At 41.9% G+C, this 17,786-nt stretch overlaps 3 protein-coding genes across 3 annotated transcripts in view; 2 read left to right on the top strand and 1 right to left on the bottom strand.

The window, feature by feature from the left end:
• The window catches only part of LOC120066883 (serine/threonine-protein kinase 10-like), a 33,276-nt gene extending 21,797 nt beyond the window's left edge, over positions 1–11,479 (bottom strand). Inside the window, exons 1-4 of the mRNA XM_039018283.1 lie at positions 10,723–11,479; positions 8,937–9,101; positions 2,707–2,755; positions 2,182–2,331 (exon numbers count right to left, since the gene is read on the bottom strand). Coding sequence (XP_038874211.1) covers positions 2,182–2,331; positions 2,707–2,755; positions 8,937–9,101; positions 10,723–10,875 — 517 coding nt within the window. The 5' untranslated portion in view covers positions 10,876–11,479. The remainder of the gene's footprint in view (positions 1–2,181; positions 2,332–2,706; positions 2,756–8,936; positions 9,102–10,722) is intronic.
• Positions 11,480–12,210: 731 nt separating this feature from the next.
• Positions 12,211–15,154, top strand: LOC120027741 (CST complex subunit STN1-like). Its single transcript, XM_038972750.1, has 8 exons — positions 12,211–12,477; positions 12,568–12,663; positions 12,792–12,869; positions 12,943–13,119; positions 13,293–13,419; positions 13,564–13,714; positions 14,227–14,299; positions 14,404–15,154. Exons 1-8 carry the CDS (start codon positions 12,330–12,332, stop codon positions 14,559–14,561), a joined length of 1,008 nt encoding a protein of 335 aa, XP_038828678.1. The 5' UTR covers positions 12,211–12,329; the 3' UTR covers positions 14,562–15,154.
• Positions 15,155–16,051: 897 nt separating this feature from the next.
• Positions 16,052–17,786, top strand: part of LOC120027734 (SH3 and PX domain-containing protein 2A-like) — a 121,248-nt gene continuing 119,513 nt past the window's right edge. Inside the window, exon 1 of the mRNA XM_038972739.1 lies at positions 16,052–16,146. Coding sequence (XP_038828667.1) covers positions 16,075–16,146 — 72 coding nt within the window. The 5' untranslated portion in view covers positions 16,052–16,074. The remainder of the gene's footprint in view (positions 16,147–17,786) is intronic.

Here is a 17,786-nt window from a genome sequence, read left to right as displayed (position 1 = left end):
ATGTCATTGTTTAGGAGTGCAAGAGCGAATGGAGTTATTGCACACCCTCAGTTCACAGACTAGGCGTTCCCTAACAGAAATATGCAAATACATGCTAGAACGTGCCAATAGGATTGCGCTAGCTGGTGCTTGGCTCTGCCCAAACCTGGCTTGTTCTGCCCATTAAGCTTACTTTTCTCCCATTGGGAACAACACTGGTGGTGTATCTTGGGTTAGTTACCAGTATCTTTGATTATGATGTGGGAGGTGAAAATAATGAAAATCTACCAAATCTATTAATTGAAACATGTTAATTACTTATCCTTGCCAGTATCATTCACCTGATGATAAGACAAGACATGTGACATTTTGTTTTCTGCTAACGTATGATAGTGGTCCCAGGGTCACTGGCTTTCCTGGGAGGGGGTCCCTGGGCAAGAAAATGTTGAAGACCCCTGGCCTAAGCCAATCTATACAAGTTAAACAATTGTTTCTGAAATACATATAGGCCTTCAGCCAAATCCAGGCTTATTCAAAAGCATAACAGTAATCATGTTAGCGACACGAAAAACATGCAACAACAAAACACATTTTTACGTAACGAGTGCATCTAGACAATGACATCATGTGTTGTTTATAACAGAGTGTGTGTGTGTGTGTGTGTGTATGTATGTGTTTTTGTGTGTGTTTGTGATTAATCTTTCACACAAAGTCTCTCACTGCCTGTCACTGACATGCAAACAGGCACTTTCACAGCCACCTTTGTTGTCACTGTACTGATACAAACCCTCCTTTGTTCTGCATTATCACATCAAGCCTGTTACATGCACAAAGTTATGACTCATCCTAATACACAACCTACTGCATGATGAGTCTGGAGCTTACTGTGTGGAGCACCCCTCACTGTGTACCAACATGACAGAACAATGATGACATGCAGGCTTTCCTAACACGCAATCGATTTGTAGGCAGTTAGCATTGCCATAACTGAGTGACATAAGTGATTCGTAGATGACGGCTACAATATTACGTGATGGAATATTTCTGTCTGCATATTGTGTTATAAATGTTATGATAAACCTAACAAACAAATACCCCCTTATTCCTCTTTATTTTCTTCCACATCTGCGCTAAACATATTTGGTGTTTTATAGCGGTGATATCATGCGTTTATTTTGACTAAATGCACCAACAGGTGCACTCTCTAACATCCAAGAATGCACTTCTACGGTGTATCCAAAAACTCCCCCTGACCCTATTAAAAGCTGCAATATGTAACTATTTGGTGAACATAGAAATGTCACATAGAAATGTGAGTTATAAATTGTTCTCATTGACAGCAAGTCTAAGAAGCGGTAGATCTGTTCTGTGTGTGCTATTTCTATGATTCCCGTTCTTATGCTTAGTTTTTGTGTCTTTTACTTTTGGTTTTGTACACCAGCTTCAAACGCTGACAATATGGTTGCAGTCATTGCAGCTAAAGGTGGTACAACCAGTTATTGAGTGTAAGGGGGAAATTCCTTTTTCACACAGGGGAATTGTTTGTTGCATAACTTTGTTAATTAAATAAATAAGTATCCATTTGATTGGTTATTTGTAAACTCAGGTTCCCTTTATGTAATATTAGGTTTTGGTTGAAGATCTGATAACATTCAGCATAAAAAAAATATGCAAAAACAGGGGCAAATACTTTTTCAAGGCACTGTACAATATTTTGGATTATTGAAAATGTATTTCACAGCGGTTTAGATGGTACAATGATTCTCTACACATTGCTTGTTTTGTCACAAACTGAAAATAGGCGAACTATTATAATTTTAGCAACCAGGAAATGGTGGAGCGACAGCCGAATAGCCTTTTTTCTAAGAGTGTACGGTGGTTCATTCCACCTTAGTGGTGTGCATTTTTACTATGACTATGTCTTCTACTAAAGGACTAAATGTACATGTTAAGCACAGATAGTTGGTTAGGACAGTGGTTTTCAAACCTCTCCTAGGGGACCCCTGGACGTTTCACAATTTTGTTGTAGCCCTGAACTACATCACCTGAAACACCTATCCAGGGGTTTGATTGTTGACAAGTTGCGTCAGGTGTGCTAGCTGTGGAATAGTTCTAATACATGGAACGGCTGCGGGTCCCCAGGGAGAGGTTTGTGAAACACAGGGTTAGGTAACTCCCAGCCCCTCTTCTCCAGTCTCTTACCCAGTTTGACGTCTCCGTTCAGGGATAGCAGGATGTTCCCAGCCTTCAGGTCTCTGTGGATCACCTTGTTGTCGTGGAGGTAGAGGAGGGCCTGGAGGGTCTGCTTACACACCACCCGGATCTGGGGCTCCGTCAGGGGCCTCTCTAGCTCTGAGGGACCGGGGCCACATAAACACATACTTAGCATTCCTCCTCACACACTGGGTTTCACTCACACTGGGTTTCACTCACGCAGTCATGCAGTCGCAGTCACACACACACCCTCAGTAACAGGACTGAGCTGGCTTACGGCTGTATCAATGAAGAATGTTAATACTGATACCTTATCAATGTAGTATGAGGGTGGTCTACATCGTGTTGGTGCTAATCACTGGTAGTTCAATATCAGTTAACTGTTACTATACTGTTTTATATCCATCACATTTCAGTCACATAATGTTAAATACATTACCATTGTTACCAATGATTTATCACTCATCTGCTTATCATATTCTTTAGAAGTAGGATGTAGGAAGGCTGACTCACCCAGCATGACGGCATCCACCGCTCCACCTGCACAGAACTCTATCAGGATCTACAAAATAAGAAAAGAATGGTTACAGTAGATCCAGTACAGTGGATTAAAGAAAACTAACAGCATTCATCTAATGAGGTAAAAATACCATAACAGCTTAAATACCATAGTAACAGGTAAACATACCATACATTTTACAACAAACAATAGTACTTTGAGTGTTTACAGCTATACAAAGACCCTTTTCCATTGTACTATAGGCCAAGAAGTCACTGTGTCATGTGGTCTTTGTCAATGGAGTCCTGTCTGGACCCAGTAGCCTTACAATTCAATGCAAAGGGTCTTAAAGGGTCTCAAGTTCAATGATATCAAGACGCAACACACTTAACTCTACCTATCCTATCCACCACTTAGGCCTAAGTTGTTACACTATGGACCAGCAACCTTCTCCCCTCCATACTAAAAAAGCCCCCCCCCCCCCCCCCCCCCCCCGCTTCATACACAAACAACACTTTTAAAGTCTCCTTCTTTTAAAGACCAAACTCCCCGGTCTGTGGCCCGTATTCTTAGAGTGTCTCAGAGTAGGAGTTCTAATCTAGGATCAGTTTTCCCTTTTAAATCAATTAATGAATTTGATTATATGGACATTAGAGAGGACCTGATCTTAGATCAGAACTCCTACGGAGACGTTTTGTGTATAGAGGCCCTGCTGTGTAAAACAATTTGAAAGTGGGTTGAACAGTGAATCTCCTCCTGCCCAGGTTCAGTGAGTGAAACCTGCGGAGCCTTAAATGGTTTCAAGGAGCTCTCAATACGGCTGCCTTGTGCCGCTGAGGTAAGAGGATTGGCCAGAGGGGCCATTCTGTTGCTTTGTTCTGAAGGCTTTCTCAGAGTATACACATGCAGCCTAGCCTAGCGTAGCTAGCCAGAACTTAGCCCTTTCCCCAAATAGGATTAGGAGTTTCCATGCACGCCTCAGGTGGGAGGGGGCTATCTTTAGCTGTAGCAGCGATGAGGCTAGGTATTTGGAGAGAGACACCTAGCCATTCAGTGTAGGGAGGTAGTATCGTTCGACTAGCATAGTCCTGATACGTCAATAGACTTTGGACTGTATCAGGGCTATAGCCTAACCTAGCCTAGCATGCTGCGAACACTACGTACACAACAGAGAAACAATTAGGCTAACAAAAACAAAACAACAAACTCAATTTATCCACGGCCCTACTGTGCTCAACACAGTAAAAATGTAGTTAGTTAGGGCTGAGTAGAATAGAGAAATGCTACTGACAGTGAAACAATGGAAGACATATTTGATGAGAGGTGCCAAGAAGAGGAAGACAAAACACACTTCCTCAATGTAACACAGTCAATGAGAAATTATAGGTACTCTCTATTCTCCTTTTGGCTAGTATTTAGAGGGAAGTTGACCTGCTCACCTATTGAGGTTTAGAGTCAAACATAATTATTGCAACAATGACCCATGTGACCTTTCTAAGAAGAACCCCCCCCCCCCCAAAAAAAAAATGTAGGAGGTAGACCAGCTTTAATATTGCAGATAGATTGTGGCTTCCATCAATGTAATTGTCTGCATCATTTCCAATCCCCTATATACAACAACAACAACAATCCTTTACTATGTTCCCCTAACCCTACCATCCCTCCCCCAATTGGAGTAAACTAATGGACAACAACTCTTAGGCTTCTACTTCCAGATTATACATACTATATACATTTCACGGACACAGTATATTTTAAAATATTATCTTTTTGTTTGTTTTTAGTCCCATCCTTCAGCTCCACTCAACCCCTCCCATCTCTCTTAACACCATCCAGTTGATTTATATTTGCCATATATTTTTCAACTGTGCTGTGAGGTTTTACAAAAGATGAACCAATTCTTAGTTTAGCCTTATTACAACCATATCAAACATAAAATTCAACAAAAACCTTTCATTCTACCCAACAAAACTCTTGTAAAATAAGACAGTATGCTCTGCCTAGCCCAAGCTTTGAAACAGTCTTGTCATTCATACAGGCCCTTGTAGTGTTGTTTCACTGGTAGGCGGGCTGTTGTTTTAGTCCAGCTGCATGTACAATAGTGTACAATAGGCCAAACAGTGGGTCTTTACAGTGGCAGGCGGGTAGAGAGGAACTACAGGGCTGTCACCATGACTTCCTCTCCCAGCCCTCTGAGGAGCCATTCATTCTCAGGACACAACTCTGAGATAGCAGCTGTGTGGCTAAGATCCTAACCAAAGGTTAAAAAGGTCAGGTAAATTGTGGTTTGGGAGACAAAGATATGCAACATATGAAAAAAGAGGCATATGCTCTGACCCGTGATTAGGCCTAACAGTCTAAGGTCAAGTACATTGTGGTTAGGATAGGAAATTAGAATGGCTGAGTCTGCGGATCTGTAGGTAACAGCCCCGTCCCTTTTCCCCAGAGCTGAAGATCTGAATCACGTACTGCGCATGTTTCTTTATCTTTACCCAAATAATGTAGTGGTCACCCTCCATTCACATTTCTCACTGTCAATCGTTAATGATCATTCTTTATGTTTTACCAGTGAAAAGTCCATGAAGCATCTGCATTACCAACCATTTGATCTCAATCAGTTTCATGGGGATATGCATTTACTGTGCCTTCGGAAAGTATTCAGACCCCTTGACTTTTTCCACATTTTGTTACGTTACAGCCTTATCCTAAAATTGATTAAATATATATTTCTCAGCAATCTACACACAAAACCCCATAATGATAATTCGAAAACAGGTTTGTAGAATTTTTTGCAAATTAATAAAAAAAAAACATTTACATAACTATTCAGACCCTTTGCTATGAGACTCGAAATTGAGTTCAGTTGCATCCTGTTTCCATTGATCATCCTTGAGATGTTTCTACAACTTGATTGTGGAGTCCACCTGTGGTAAATTCAATTGATTGGACATGATTTGGAAAGGCACACACCTGTCTATATAAGGTCCCACAGTTGACAGTGTATGTCAGAGCAGAAACCAAGCCATGAGGTCGAAGGAATTGTCCGTAGTTCTCAGAGACAGGATTGTGTCGAGGCACAGATCTGGGGAAGGGTACCAAAACATTTATGCAGCATTGAAGGTCCCCAAGAACACAGTGGCCTCTATCAGTCTTAAATGGAAGAAGTTTGGAACCACCAAGACACTTCCTAGAGTTGGCCGCCCGGCCAAATTGAGCAATCGGGGGAGAAGGGCCTTGGTCAGGGAGGTGACCAAGAACCCGATGGTCACTCTGACAGAGCTCTAGAGTTCCTCTGTGGAGATGGGAGAACCTTCCAGAAGGACAGCCACCTCTGCAGCACTCCACCAATCAGGCCTTTATGGTAGAGTGGCCAGACAGAAGCCACTCCTCAGTTAAAGGCACCTGACAGCCCGCTTGGAGTTTGCCAAAAGGCACCTAAAGACACTCAGACCATGAGAAACAAGATTCTCTGGTCTGATGAAACCAAGATTGACCTATTTGGCCTGAATGTCAAGCGTCACGTCTGGAGGAAACCTGGCACCATCCCTTCGGTGAAGCATGGTGGTGGCAGCATCATGTATGTTTTTCAGCAGCAGGGACTGGGAGACTAGTCAGGATCGAGGCAAAGATGAACGGAGCAAAGTACAGGAGAGATCCTTGATGAAACTCGTCTCCAGAGAGCTCAGACTGGGACGAAGGTTCACCTTCAAAACAGGACAACGGACACAGTCAAGACAATGCAGGAGTGGCTTCGCGACAAGTCTCTGAATGTCCTTGAGTGGCCCAGCCAGAGCCCGAACTTGAACCTGATTGAACATCTCTGGAGACACCTGAAAATAGCTGTGCAGCAACGCTCCCCATCCAACCTGACAGCGCTTGAGAGGATCTGCAGAGAAGACAGGGAAAAACTCCCCAAATACAGGTGTGCCAAGCTTGTAGCCTCATACCCAAGAAGACATGAAGCTTGTAGGCTCATACCGAAGAAGACATGAAGCTGTAACCGCTGCCAAATGTGCTTCAACAAAGTACTGAGTAAAGGGTCTGAATGTGATATTTCAGTTTTTTACTTCAAAAACCTGTTTTTGATTTGTCATTATGGGGTATTGTGTGTAGATTGATGAGGGGGGAAAAAACGATTTAATCAATTTTAGAATAAGGCTGCAGCCAACAAAATGTGGAAAAAGTCAAAGGGTCTGAATACTTTCCGAAGGCACTGTAGATCTTCTTGAGTTATATAGTGTTGTTTTAGAGGTAGCCTACAGTGTTGTTTTGAATGATGTACAGTGAGCGCATTTTAGAGCAGATGGTGTTAACAAACTGTAGCCTACACGTGTTCAGTTTCAATCAAAGCACATGTCGTTCAGTTATGTAGAATACGATCATTATGTGATCTCGCAGACATTGATTCAGCTTTGATCTAACTTTATTAAACGAGCACCGTTCGCCAGCGTAGCCTGTTCTCTACGAGTAGAGCAGAGACTGTGGACAAAGTAGAGAATCCTGTACATGTGCAGAAGCTTCGGGACCTTAAGCTGCCGGGAAGATTCCACAGCCACTCTGCATTATATATATAGGGCTAACTCTAGTCTATCCAATAACTTGCAAAGTGGGTATGTGCATGGTAAAAGAGTTAGCTTCAGTCTCACATTGTGGAAACCTAAGTGAAATTGAGGAAACATAAAATGGCTACTGTCCCTAATCTAACCCTTAAAAAACATAATGTGGTTACCACAGCCATATCAAATGAGGAAGACAAAATAAATCACTCTCCAGACTTGACTTCTACACAACCTTTTAGAACGTCTAGTCTTTCATCTACAGTAAGAGCTCCTGTGCTAATCTCTTGCTCTTTCTATTTACACACCAGCTACCATGTAAGTGGCGTTGAGCCAGTAACCGAAAGGTTGTTAGATCAAATCCCCGAGACTGACAAGGTAAAATCTGACTTTCTGCCCCTGAACAAGGCAGTTAACCCACTGTTCTTAGGCCGTCATTGTAAATAAGAAATTGTTCTTAATTGGCTTGCCTAGTTAAATAAAGGTTAAATAAAAAAAATAAAAATAAAAGCCTAGATAATAATCAATACACAACCTCCATTGGTCTAGAAGCCATTGTTCAGCAGACAACGGAGAAAAAGGGAAAGGGCTGAGGACTCAACAGAGCTGCAGTGTAACCAAATACTGCAGGTAGATAACAGCTTTTGATGAGTCTGATTACTGATAATATGTCTATGTGGATGTTTCTATGTCAGCAGGGAGGGAGACACAGGGAGCCACCGTGTCGTACCACTTATTATTTCCCAGCTTGAAAAAAGCTTTTGTCTCTTGTGCTCCTTTGGAGCTCTTGGGAGGCTAGGGTATGTAACTTATCAGGTAGCACCTGAAGAACTGACCTTGTGGATTTAGATTTTATATTACGTATTATTTGTTGAATCCATTTTTCCTGAATGAAAGGTTTTAATGCCTTTGTTTTACAGGTATTATTTTGTATTATATTATTATATTCCTACATAGCTTGGTTCACTTTAGGTGTCCTATGCCAAGAAGACCAAAACAAAACAGATGGGCCCTTATTACTAGCTAGTTAGATATGATCGAACTACTCCTTGCAATCCCTGAGTGCACAAATGTCCTAATTTATGCATGACCACTTTCCCAATGCAATTATGTCATCCTTATCTACGGACACAGGTGTGCCCCGGGAAAAGTAATCTGAAACTAGATCTCCAAATCCAATCAAAATTCACAGGAAGTGACCACCATCCCCAAGGTGAGGACTAGAACAATGTGTACACGAAGAGAGCGTTATATGGCTGGACTCTAGTTATTTTGGGAGAAGACAGAAAGACACAACATCACTCAGTGATATCGTGACGACGAAAAAAGGCAATATAATAAAACACGGTAATACAAAAATGAATTTCCATATCAAATATGGCAATAAACTACAATAAATGCTGCTAGTATATGTGCTCGTTTGAACTTTGACCTGGGAAGACAATAACCGAGGTAGCGTAGGTGTGAGTCCTCACAACTCACAACAGCCTAGTTAAGAGGCCCCAACAAAGGATGACACTGCAGCACACTGCTGATCTTAGCTGATTCTCCATAAACCATTCCATCTCACAACCAATGTTCCGGTGAATAGACCTTCAGAGTTTACGCTATTAGTAACATCAATACACTACTACAGCAGCACTGCTAACAAAGCACAGCCTCCGCTGAGAACGCCACTCCCCACTCACCCATAGCTTGCTGTCGTAGTAGAAGGCGTCCAGCAGCTTCACTATGTTGTGATGGTCGCAGGAGGCCAGGATATCGATCTCTACCATATAGTCCTCCAGCTCCTCCTCCGTCTTGGTATCGATCACTTTAGCTGCAGCCAGAATGCCTGTTAGCTTGTTCTGGGCCTAAGAGACACACAGGCAGAAGTGAGAGGGTTATTAATGGTGGCTTCTGACAATGGAATAGACTTGAGTTCTGTTGACATCCGCAGAAGACGCACCAAGGTTAAGTGAGTGTGTTATTTTTGGAGGCTTTATGACAATGGAAATGATAGAACAGAATGGGTCCCGTTGTTGCTCTCATAATAGGAGTCAAGAGAGAGTTGATATCAGATTTCACATGACGTTCGCAAAAAGCTCAAAGCAGCCAACTGACACTTTTTTCAAATGTATTTTGTCACATCTTTGATGAAAACCATCACAGCACACTTCAATTCCATTTGAAGTGGAACTGTCTACCGTTTGTTTTGGTTGTGTCTCATAGCAGGATGTGTTGGATGCGGTCCGCGGTGATATGGGATATGGCACTTCCTCTTAACCTGGGTGTGTTCCGCAGGTCACGTCTGCCATTGAAATGATTTTAATACATTATCCTGTATTATCACATTACACATGATCACATTCACAGGATGGATCCAGATTCAGCACACACAAACAGACTCTTCTCTTTCACTATGAATCGATGGGGAGTTTGGAGGCCGGTTCAAATAGGGTGACTCATCATGAGATTGCGGCATATTATAGTTGGCATCGTAGAGATGGCTCTCAGCCCAGGACGTTAGAATATTACTGGGAAATGTACTTCCCATGGATGTGCTTCGATTGGCCTGTTGTAGCTCTAGTAATGCCAGGAAGGTCCATTATTTACTATTCTTAGTAAATGTATAGTAAATGTTGTTGTGCTTTGTTTATGGAGCAGCCAACGGTTTGGTTGTAGTAGTAGTCAACTTCACATGGCATCTGTTACTAAACTGACTAAGGCATATGGACTCTCTACAACAAGTAATAGTTAGATTTGGAAACCATAACTGACCACACACAGTCCTATTAATAGATCGGAAATAAATTGAAAACAGAGCACAATCATGGTAGGGATCCAGATAGCTATTATTATACCATTACACCATGCCCAAAAATAGGCTGGTGGCTACAGAAAAACAAACACGCTAATTGGAATAGCGTCGACAAAGCACCCTGCTACTGGTTTTGGCCCTCCACTCACGGGTGATCACATTCAATGTCACTCATGTAAACAATGCTTTTTGCTCTGCCCCTGCATTGAGGTCGGTGAAAACAATGCCACAATGTATTGGGACTCATCTAACATGGTTTAGGGCTGCTGTGAATGGCCTAACAAACAATCAGAGTTTGGGAAGAAATATCTGTGTGTGTGTGCGCGTGCATGCGTGTATGTGTGTGTGGACTGGAGGCAGTGTAGTTGGCAATGTTGACCAAAATAAAAAGAATGGCAGTCATTAATCCAATGTTGGGCTTAGTCCTAATCATAGAGTAAGAAGGAACATTTCCAGTCGTAGCCTAAGGGAAGAATTCCAAGAAACACGATGTAGGATATATTACTCCAATTGGTTACAGCAGAGTGGACTGAGATGAACACACACACGACGTGATTGATGATTCTTGAAACATGGTTTCAAACCTGTAAAATGTAACGTGTTTTACAATGTCATCATCATTGCTACAATGAATCAGAAGAGATCTACAACGACCCAAAAGGACCTTATCCTACCTTATAGACTTTTCCAAAGGCTCCATCCCCCAGTTCTCCAATGATCTCCCATATCTCCTCTGGGTTCTCATCTCTGTGGACATGCTCGTAGTGTTTCTTCTTCTTCTCAGCACCCAATTTAAAGATTTTACGGAAATTGAAAAAGGATGCCATTTTCAAGCCAGCCTTCTCCCGGTAGACAGTTGACAAAGGAATGAATATCCAGCAATTCGAAGATCATCAGTGCATTCTACTGCATAGGACTTGAATTGTTGTGTTTACTTAGGTCCCTCGGTGTGTTCTTCTGAGTCAAGCAGACTCTGAGGTGGCATATTCAATATGTTGCAGTGTTATAACAATTCAGAATGATTTCAAATACTGTTAGACTGAAATCATTGATAGTCAAAGCGTTATTATGGCAACGATATCAGTTATCCCAAAACAAAATGAAGTTCCAACGACATCATGGGCTATTCTTGATTCTTACACCAACAATATTCACTTTGATGTCTCCTGGCATTGTATTTCTGTCCAAAGAATAGACTTTCACAGTGCAAAGTAAGCACGGGAAGTTGCTGCTGTTCCTTAACTCAGAAAAACCAACACTGGCCTGACAACGCAAACGGCAGGGCTCTTTCCTCAACCAAAGAGCAGACAGAGAAGGTACAGAATCGACCCTTCAAAATAATTATATTCCATTAACTGTTATATTCGATCCCCCAAAGTCACTTGAATGTATATATAGCGAATAAAAACACCGTTGGTATGATAAGACAATCTTCTTTCCCTTGGCGAAGCACGGGGTCCAGTAATCTAGAGGATTTGGTGTCAAATGCGCGTTCATGAGCCCGCAGCTGTAGTTCTTTCACTTCTTCACGCATGATCGATGTTGGAGGAGAGAGCGTCTAGAGGGCGTTGCTTCCACCCTCAGCACTGGAGGCTAGCAATATGTGTTAGACATTATTCATAAATTAAAGAAAACTTTTAAATAATATTTGAAGGAGTACGACATTTTGTAGAGGCCTATTCAATGCATTTCTAGTCCAGGACTATTGTTCAGCCCTGCAACATTTTGTAAAATTTAAAGAGAAAGAAAAGCCATATAGCCTCATTAAAAAGGATTGCACATTTACCCTAATATTGAAAATGTTAAATTCTGATAATTGCATCAATATGAGAGATAATACAGTCTATGATACAGTGATGGGTTTCTTTCTTCTCTCATTCTATTGCTTAAAACGACATGTCCCAGATACCCATGCGAGACGTGCACTCGCACGTACAGCCGCAAACTTTTCAACATGGTTATCTTTACCACATTTACATCTATTAATAATCGTCCTTCACGAGTAAAAGATGTTTACATAAATACAAGCTTTATTTAATCTGTTCTATTTTCATTTTTTTTTTTTACATCTATATATTTACGTGTGGGAAATTTACGTGACCGGAAACTCAGACTTCTGCGGAAGCTGTGCAAATATTTGCTCAAATATCAAACCATTTCCCGGGAAAACGAAGCAAAACAAACTAACCAAGCGAGGGAGAGATGAGTAAGCTTTCGTAAGTAGGTTAGCTTGCTACTTTTGATTGGCTTTGATCGCGTGCAGTGAGTCGCCTATGATGGTATGCAGCCTGAAGCGAAAGATCCAGAGGAGGATAGTGTCTGGGAGGGGCCACCTTCAATGCTGTGGGGACTGGACCCCATGTTCAACGCTTTCACCAGGCTCTATGTCAAAGACATCCTACAGATGAGAGAGTCCTGTCAAGTGTCAGGTATTGTTATCTTCAGTTTTGACAACATGAATGCTACTGCCATGTTTATTCAACTTTACTAACTAACACATTTCATTTCCCCTAACCTAGGGATATACTTCTACAACTCTCACCCGATATTCAAAGTTGATGTGCTCGGGACTGTGGTGTACAAGCGAGAGCGAGAAGACTTCTTATGTTACGGAGGTAATGATGAAGCTCAATTGATTCATTTTAAATATTCCTACTTTGTCTCTTCATATCAAACTATTATTCACATGCAAATATTGAGTCCGTGTAAATCCAATATGGTTACTGTTATAATTGCTTTACAGTTGATGATGGTACTGGTGTTATAAACAGCCTTTGCTGGAAAGATGAACAGTGGAGGGATCAAGGTGACCCTGCAACATGTAAGTGCAGATATTCTCATTATAACTGTGTGACAGCCCTGTTCATGTTCACTGTTGGCTGTATTATCTTCAGCGGGAGCAAGGTCTTTCGGTAGCAGCGCACGTGGAGACTTCAACCCAGCCAACGAGCTGAAGAAACTACGGCAAGCCCAGCACAGCAGCTCCCACCTGGAGATAGGAGAACTGCTCAGGGTGCGAGGGCCCGTCAAGACCTCCAGACAACAGCGAGAGATAATGGCCTCTACTTACTGTGAGTGGAGAGGTGACACGTGAATATGGTCACACAGACGCAGGCATGCACGGTCATGCGCATATGGACACACGCACACACACACTTCTGCATTTTGCAACTATAAACAGTTTATTAAACCTGACATTGTTGTCCATACAATCTCTATTGGCCCCCCAATTCGTTGGTTGTAGATAAAGTGTCAGACCCGGTGATGGCGGTCCAGATATCCTGGATGATGGAGGTTCCTCAGCTCTACAGACAGTGCTATGATAAACCATTCCATCTGGACAGCAGTGCACAGAACCCTAACATTCAAGGGTAGGTCTAATAGTCTCTTTAGCTGTATTCAATTCGATGAATAATTGTATTCATCATTTCGGCTATTATGTATGATATTTCTTCAAACTTTGATTTAGTGAGGTTTTTGTGAATATCTTTATGGCTTATTTGGTATTCCTGCAGTGGTTCTGCTTCCTACCTGCTTGGCAGAGCCACTCGTATCCTGAAGGACTTCCTCAAAGAGAAAGAAGTCACCAGGTTCAGACCCTATGATGTCCAGGACCTTCTACAGCCTCTGGTCTCCAGACAACCTCAGAAGACAGCAGCAGAACAAGTAGACATATATGCATATAGCCTAGATCATTTGTGAAACATCTATGTAGGCCTTCTAAAGGGTTTATGAAGGCACCATTAAGCTTTTAAGTTGTTCATTTTAAAGTGGGACCGTATTTAAAAAAAAAAGTGATTTGATGCTAGGAGCCTGAGGCTGGTCCATCATCGGGTCCACCAACATCTTTCAAACAGCTCAGGGAGCTACTCCAGAAGAGCCTTCAGATCCTGCAGGATGAAGGTTTGGTGTTCCGCAAGGTCAAATCTCAGGATGAAATCTACCATGTAAGCAGCAGCAGCACATCAAGACGGATGTCACAGAGGATCTAAGTGCTATGTGAAGCTCATCAAACACATTGACGCTGAGGCTCATGGGGTGTGGGACACAAGCAAAGTGCTCAGCATACAAGAATGAAAGATTTTGAGACTGATCTTTCATTGTATTACTGTGGTGACTGAAGTTTATATTGGAACGACACAGGTAAGTATTGATTCTACCGTATTTCGCCCCTTTAGGTAACGGAACGGGACAAGGATCTTCTCATGGCAGTCAGAGACATTCTTCGGGAAGATTGCAGACGAGAGAAATGTAAGGGCATTTCCCCTCTTCTTACTCCTTCAGAGTACTTTACAATATACTGCTATACCAGTGTATTATAATATGTGTTGATGGTCTTTCTCTCGCGTTGCCAGATGTGGAAAAGGGTTGCCACGTCCTGCACGTTCTGTCCAGTGTGAGACAGAGGTACAGTCGCAACGTGAGCAAGGAAGCCTTGGAGCTGGTCCTCAAAGCTCTGGAGTGTAATAGTGACATCATCAGCACCAGCGACAGTCATTACACTATCCTCTGACGCTGACTTAGACATTCTGGAACATTCCACAAACCGTCTGAAATGGAGGGAAACGGGGAGGTACTATCCGACCTTGTCCAATAAGAAACGCATGTTTTTGTTTCCCGTTGGAAAAATATATGTAACGTGTGCCCTAATAAATATGACCCTTAATACATTTGATTATTACTTAACATGGCCATCTTCAAGATGTCAGTTGCTATCAATCATGCTAGAGCTATGTACATTTGTATGAATGTATATTTAAAGAGTACAGGACAAGCTGTTTTGTGCAACATATATTTTTAAAATGTGCTAAAGTTGTCTAAATTATGTGTATAATACCTGGATATACAATTCAACTTGGAGCATATGCTCATTTTGCACACGGGGGCAGTATTTCGTTGTTTAATATGCACCGCGATGCAGCCCATCGCTGATTGGTCCACTTTGAAACATCTGTATCCATACGTCCAAGCTATTGATGAGAGCAGCCTATAGCGTCTTATGACTCAGTTGCCACCGCTGTCAAAGAAACTGCGAGGCATAACAAGCAATATATGGACTAGTTTATGCTATCTAGGCCTAAGGAACAAATAGGTTGTTATAGCTGTTTGTAGCCTTTATAATGGTTATTTAACCATAAATGCTTTTGATAATGGAGATAATTCAATTGTTATGCTGAAACCAATCACATTCATAAAACCTATCCTTCCATGGTCCAAGTGCAGTGTGACGTTCACATTTTGCTTGTCATTAGCTACATTGTAGCCACTGTTGGGAACACTTTAAAAGGAAACGTTACAGCTTTTGAAGATTATTACAATGATTACGTATCTTTTCCAACATCATATCTAAATGTTTACAAACATATAGACAATGCCAAGATACACAGAACTACATGCAACTATTCCATAAACTATGAGTTGGAATGGGACTTCAACCTACTAGCACAGTTTACCCCAAGTGCTTCATCCCACTGGTGGACGCACGACAAGCAAGCCCATCCCACTAGACGCCCCCCCCCCGAAAAAAAAGATTTGCTCTGCGCCTTGCTTGCTTCTGGAGGCATTTGGCGGTGAATTCGGTGTTTTTTTTCAGTCTACCCCGACCCTATATAGCCTACAGGTATGCACCCCTCGCCGAAGGTATTGTGGTCCAACACAAAGGAACTCGCTCCACTTTCCTATTTGAGGTGACCTCCTTCTCAGCATGCGACCGCTTGCCAGCCTGCCTTGTTGTCCAACGTGAAGATCTCGGATTTCGGGCAGAATGTTTTAGCCATATAAAGATATATTCTCAATTGATAGGGACTATGATATATTCTGCATCTGGGTATATTACGCATACTCAAGGCAAGACATTTGATTCCTTGCGCCGGGAATATTAGCTAGAATCGACAACCCAATCAATGAATGTCCTTTTGAATTCTTCTTCTCCAACGTTTCTTGAACTGCAGAGGCTATAGCCTACTATAGGAACTGAAATATTGTATTTATTGTGTGTGTACGCTGTAGCCATTTCCAACGTCAAGATGCAGTTTCGGACAGTGTTGGATGTAAAAGTCGTGGACGTGGAGAAGCGGCGCAATCCGTCCAAACATTACGTGAGTAGGATAACCCCCCCTCAACCTTTATCTACCTACCTGGGTCCATTCAAAATCCGAACTACAATGACTACCTCATATATTCTGTATCTCTTTATGAATAGAATACACGGTGAAAGGTTTCACCACTTTTAGCCTATACCAGTCATCGCAGCTCATCACAGTTTTGATTAAACTAGCCAATGATTCATGAGTTATTGATTCAGTCTGCCAATCAATATTTCCGTTTATCAAATTGTGTAGGAGATGATATATTCTGTGTATGGCACTGGCCTCTTAGAACATATATGCCATTCTTGCCATTCATTTGAATTTGTTATAGCCTAACCAATGAACATAAAGAAGGGTTATAACTAGTGACAATACAGACACTATAAGTAATGACAGGTTACAACTGTGGCATATCTTTTTCAATAACATGGGAACCGAACTGTAATGCATTATTCAACTGGAACTAATATAGACTCGTTTTGTATATCTAGGGAGTTTCTTAGAATACCACATCTGTAGAGACTATGTCATGAGAACGATAACAACCGTTGTCATAAATGGTGGTATGACATACTACTTATGACGTAAGTTGTCCAGTGTGGTTCAGTTGGTAGAGCATGGCGCTTGCACCGCCAGGGTTGTGGGTTTGATTCCCGGGGCCACCCGTTCGTAAAATGTACGCACGCATGACTGTAAGTCGCTTTGGATAAAAGCATCTGCCAAATGGCATATCTTATATTATAAATCACAAGACCTGACATAGTTTATTGCCAATTCAAGCTAAAACAAATTTAATGAGACGGATTCACTGTTTGTACAGTATCTCCTGTCTAGAATCATGCAGGCAATAGCCAAAGTGAATGATTGGAAAGACTACCCTTACATGTTTATCATGAACGCATCTATAAGTTCAGTAGTCATCCTCTGTGTTGTACAATTGAACACACAGCTACTGTAGTCTACCTATGGGCCCCTCAAGGCAGCTTACTGTACTCTTGGGAAAGTGATATTTTTGAACTTTGCCTACAGCAGGCATACGAATCAATATCTCATTACACTCCAGACTCGTGGGACTCTATACATAGCTAACAAACAAGTTATTATCAATCTCATTAAATATGATCATACTAGATGTTGTCAACTCAAACACTCCATGTTGCTGTTGAAATAATCATGCACTCAGGCAAATATATTATATTTTCAGAATTTGCCTGTAGTGTGCTTATACATCAATATCTCTTTAAGATTTACACACATGCAGGCTTTTGGGATGTCGTAGCTTACAGACCATATATTATACCTAACCTGCAAGGAACATCATGCACCAACAGCCATCAGATCCACATAGACCTACTCAACCATTAGACGTACTACATGTATTGCATGTTGTTAGTTGTTGCTGGTGATTCCCAGGCCAGTGTTGTGTTCAGTTGTGTTTTGGGGCTGTGCAGTCTCATGGGCCTCTCTCTGGCCTAGTTTCCGTTGCAACCATGCCCCTGGGATCACCGCTAGCTAGTCACTGTGAGAAGAAACTGGAGGGAGTAATCCCCAGACTGTGTCTCACTGTGTGTGTGTGTGTGTGTGTGTGTGTGTGTGTGTGTGTGTGTGTGTGTGTGTGTGTGAATGAGAGAAATATGTGCTTGTGTGTA

The sequence above is a fragment of the Salvelinus namaycush genome, chromosome 2 (genome assembly GCF_016432855.1).
Source record: "Salvelinus namaycush isolate Seneca chromosome 2, SaNama_1.0, whole genome shotgun sequence".
Taxonomy (NCBI): domain Eukaryota; kingdom Metazoa; phylum Chordata; class Actinopteri; order Salmoniformes; family Salmonidae; genus Salvelinus; species Salvelinus namaycush.
The sequence above is the reverse complement of the archived record's forward strand: the minus strand, read 5'-3'. Positions and strand labels throughout refer to the sequence as shown.

Excerpts from the sequence above, each read along its gene's own strand:
- LOC120027741 (XM_038972750.1), top strand. The coding sequence starts at position 12,330 with ATGCAGCCTGAAGCGAAAGATCCAGAGGAGGATAGTGTCTGGGAGGGG. Across the intron at positions 12,478-12,567 it reads AGAGTCCTGTCAAGTGTCAG|GGATATACTTCTACAACTCT; the intron begins GTATTGTTATCT and ends CCCCTAACCTAG. Across the intron at positions 12,664-12,791 it reads AGACTTCTTATGTTACGGAG|TTGATGATGGTACTGGTGTT; the intron begins GTAATGATGAAG and ends ATTGCTTTACAG.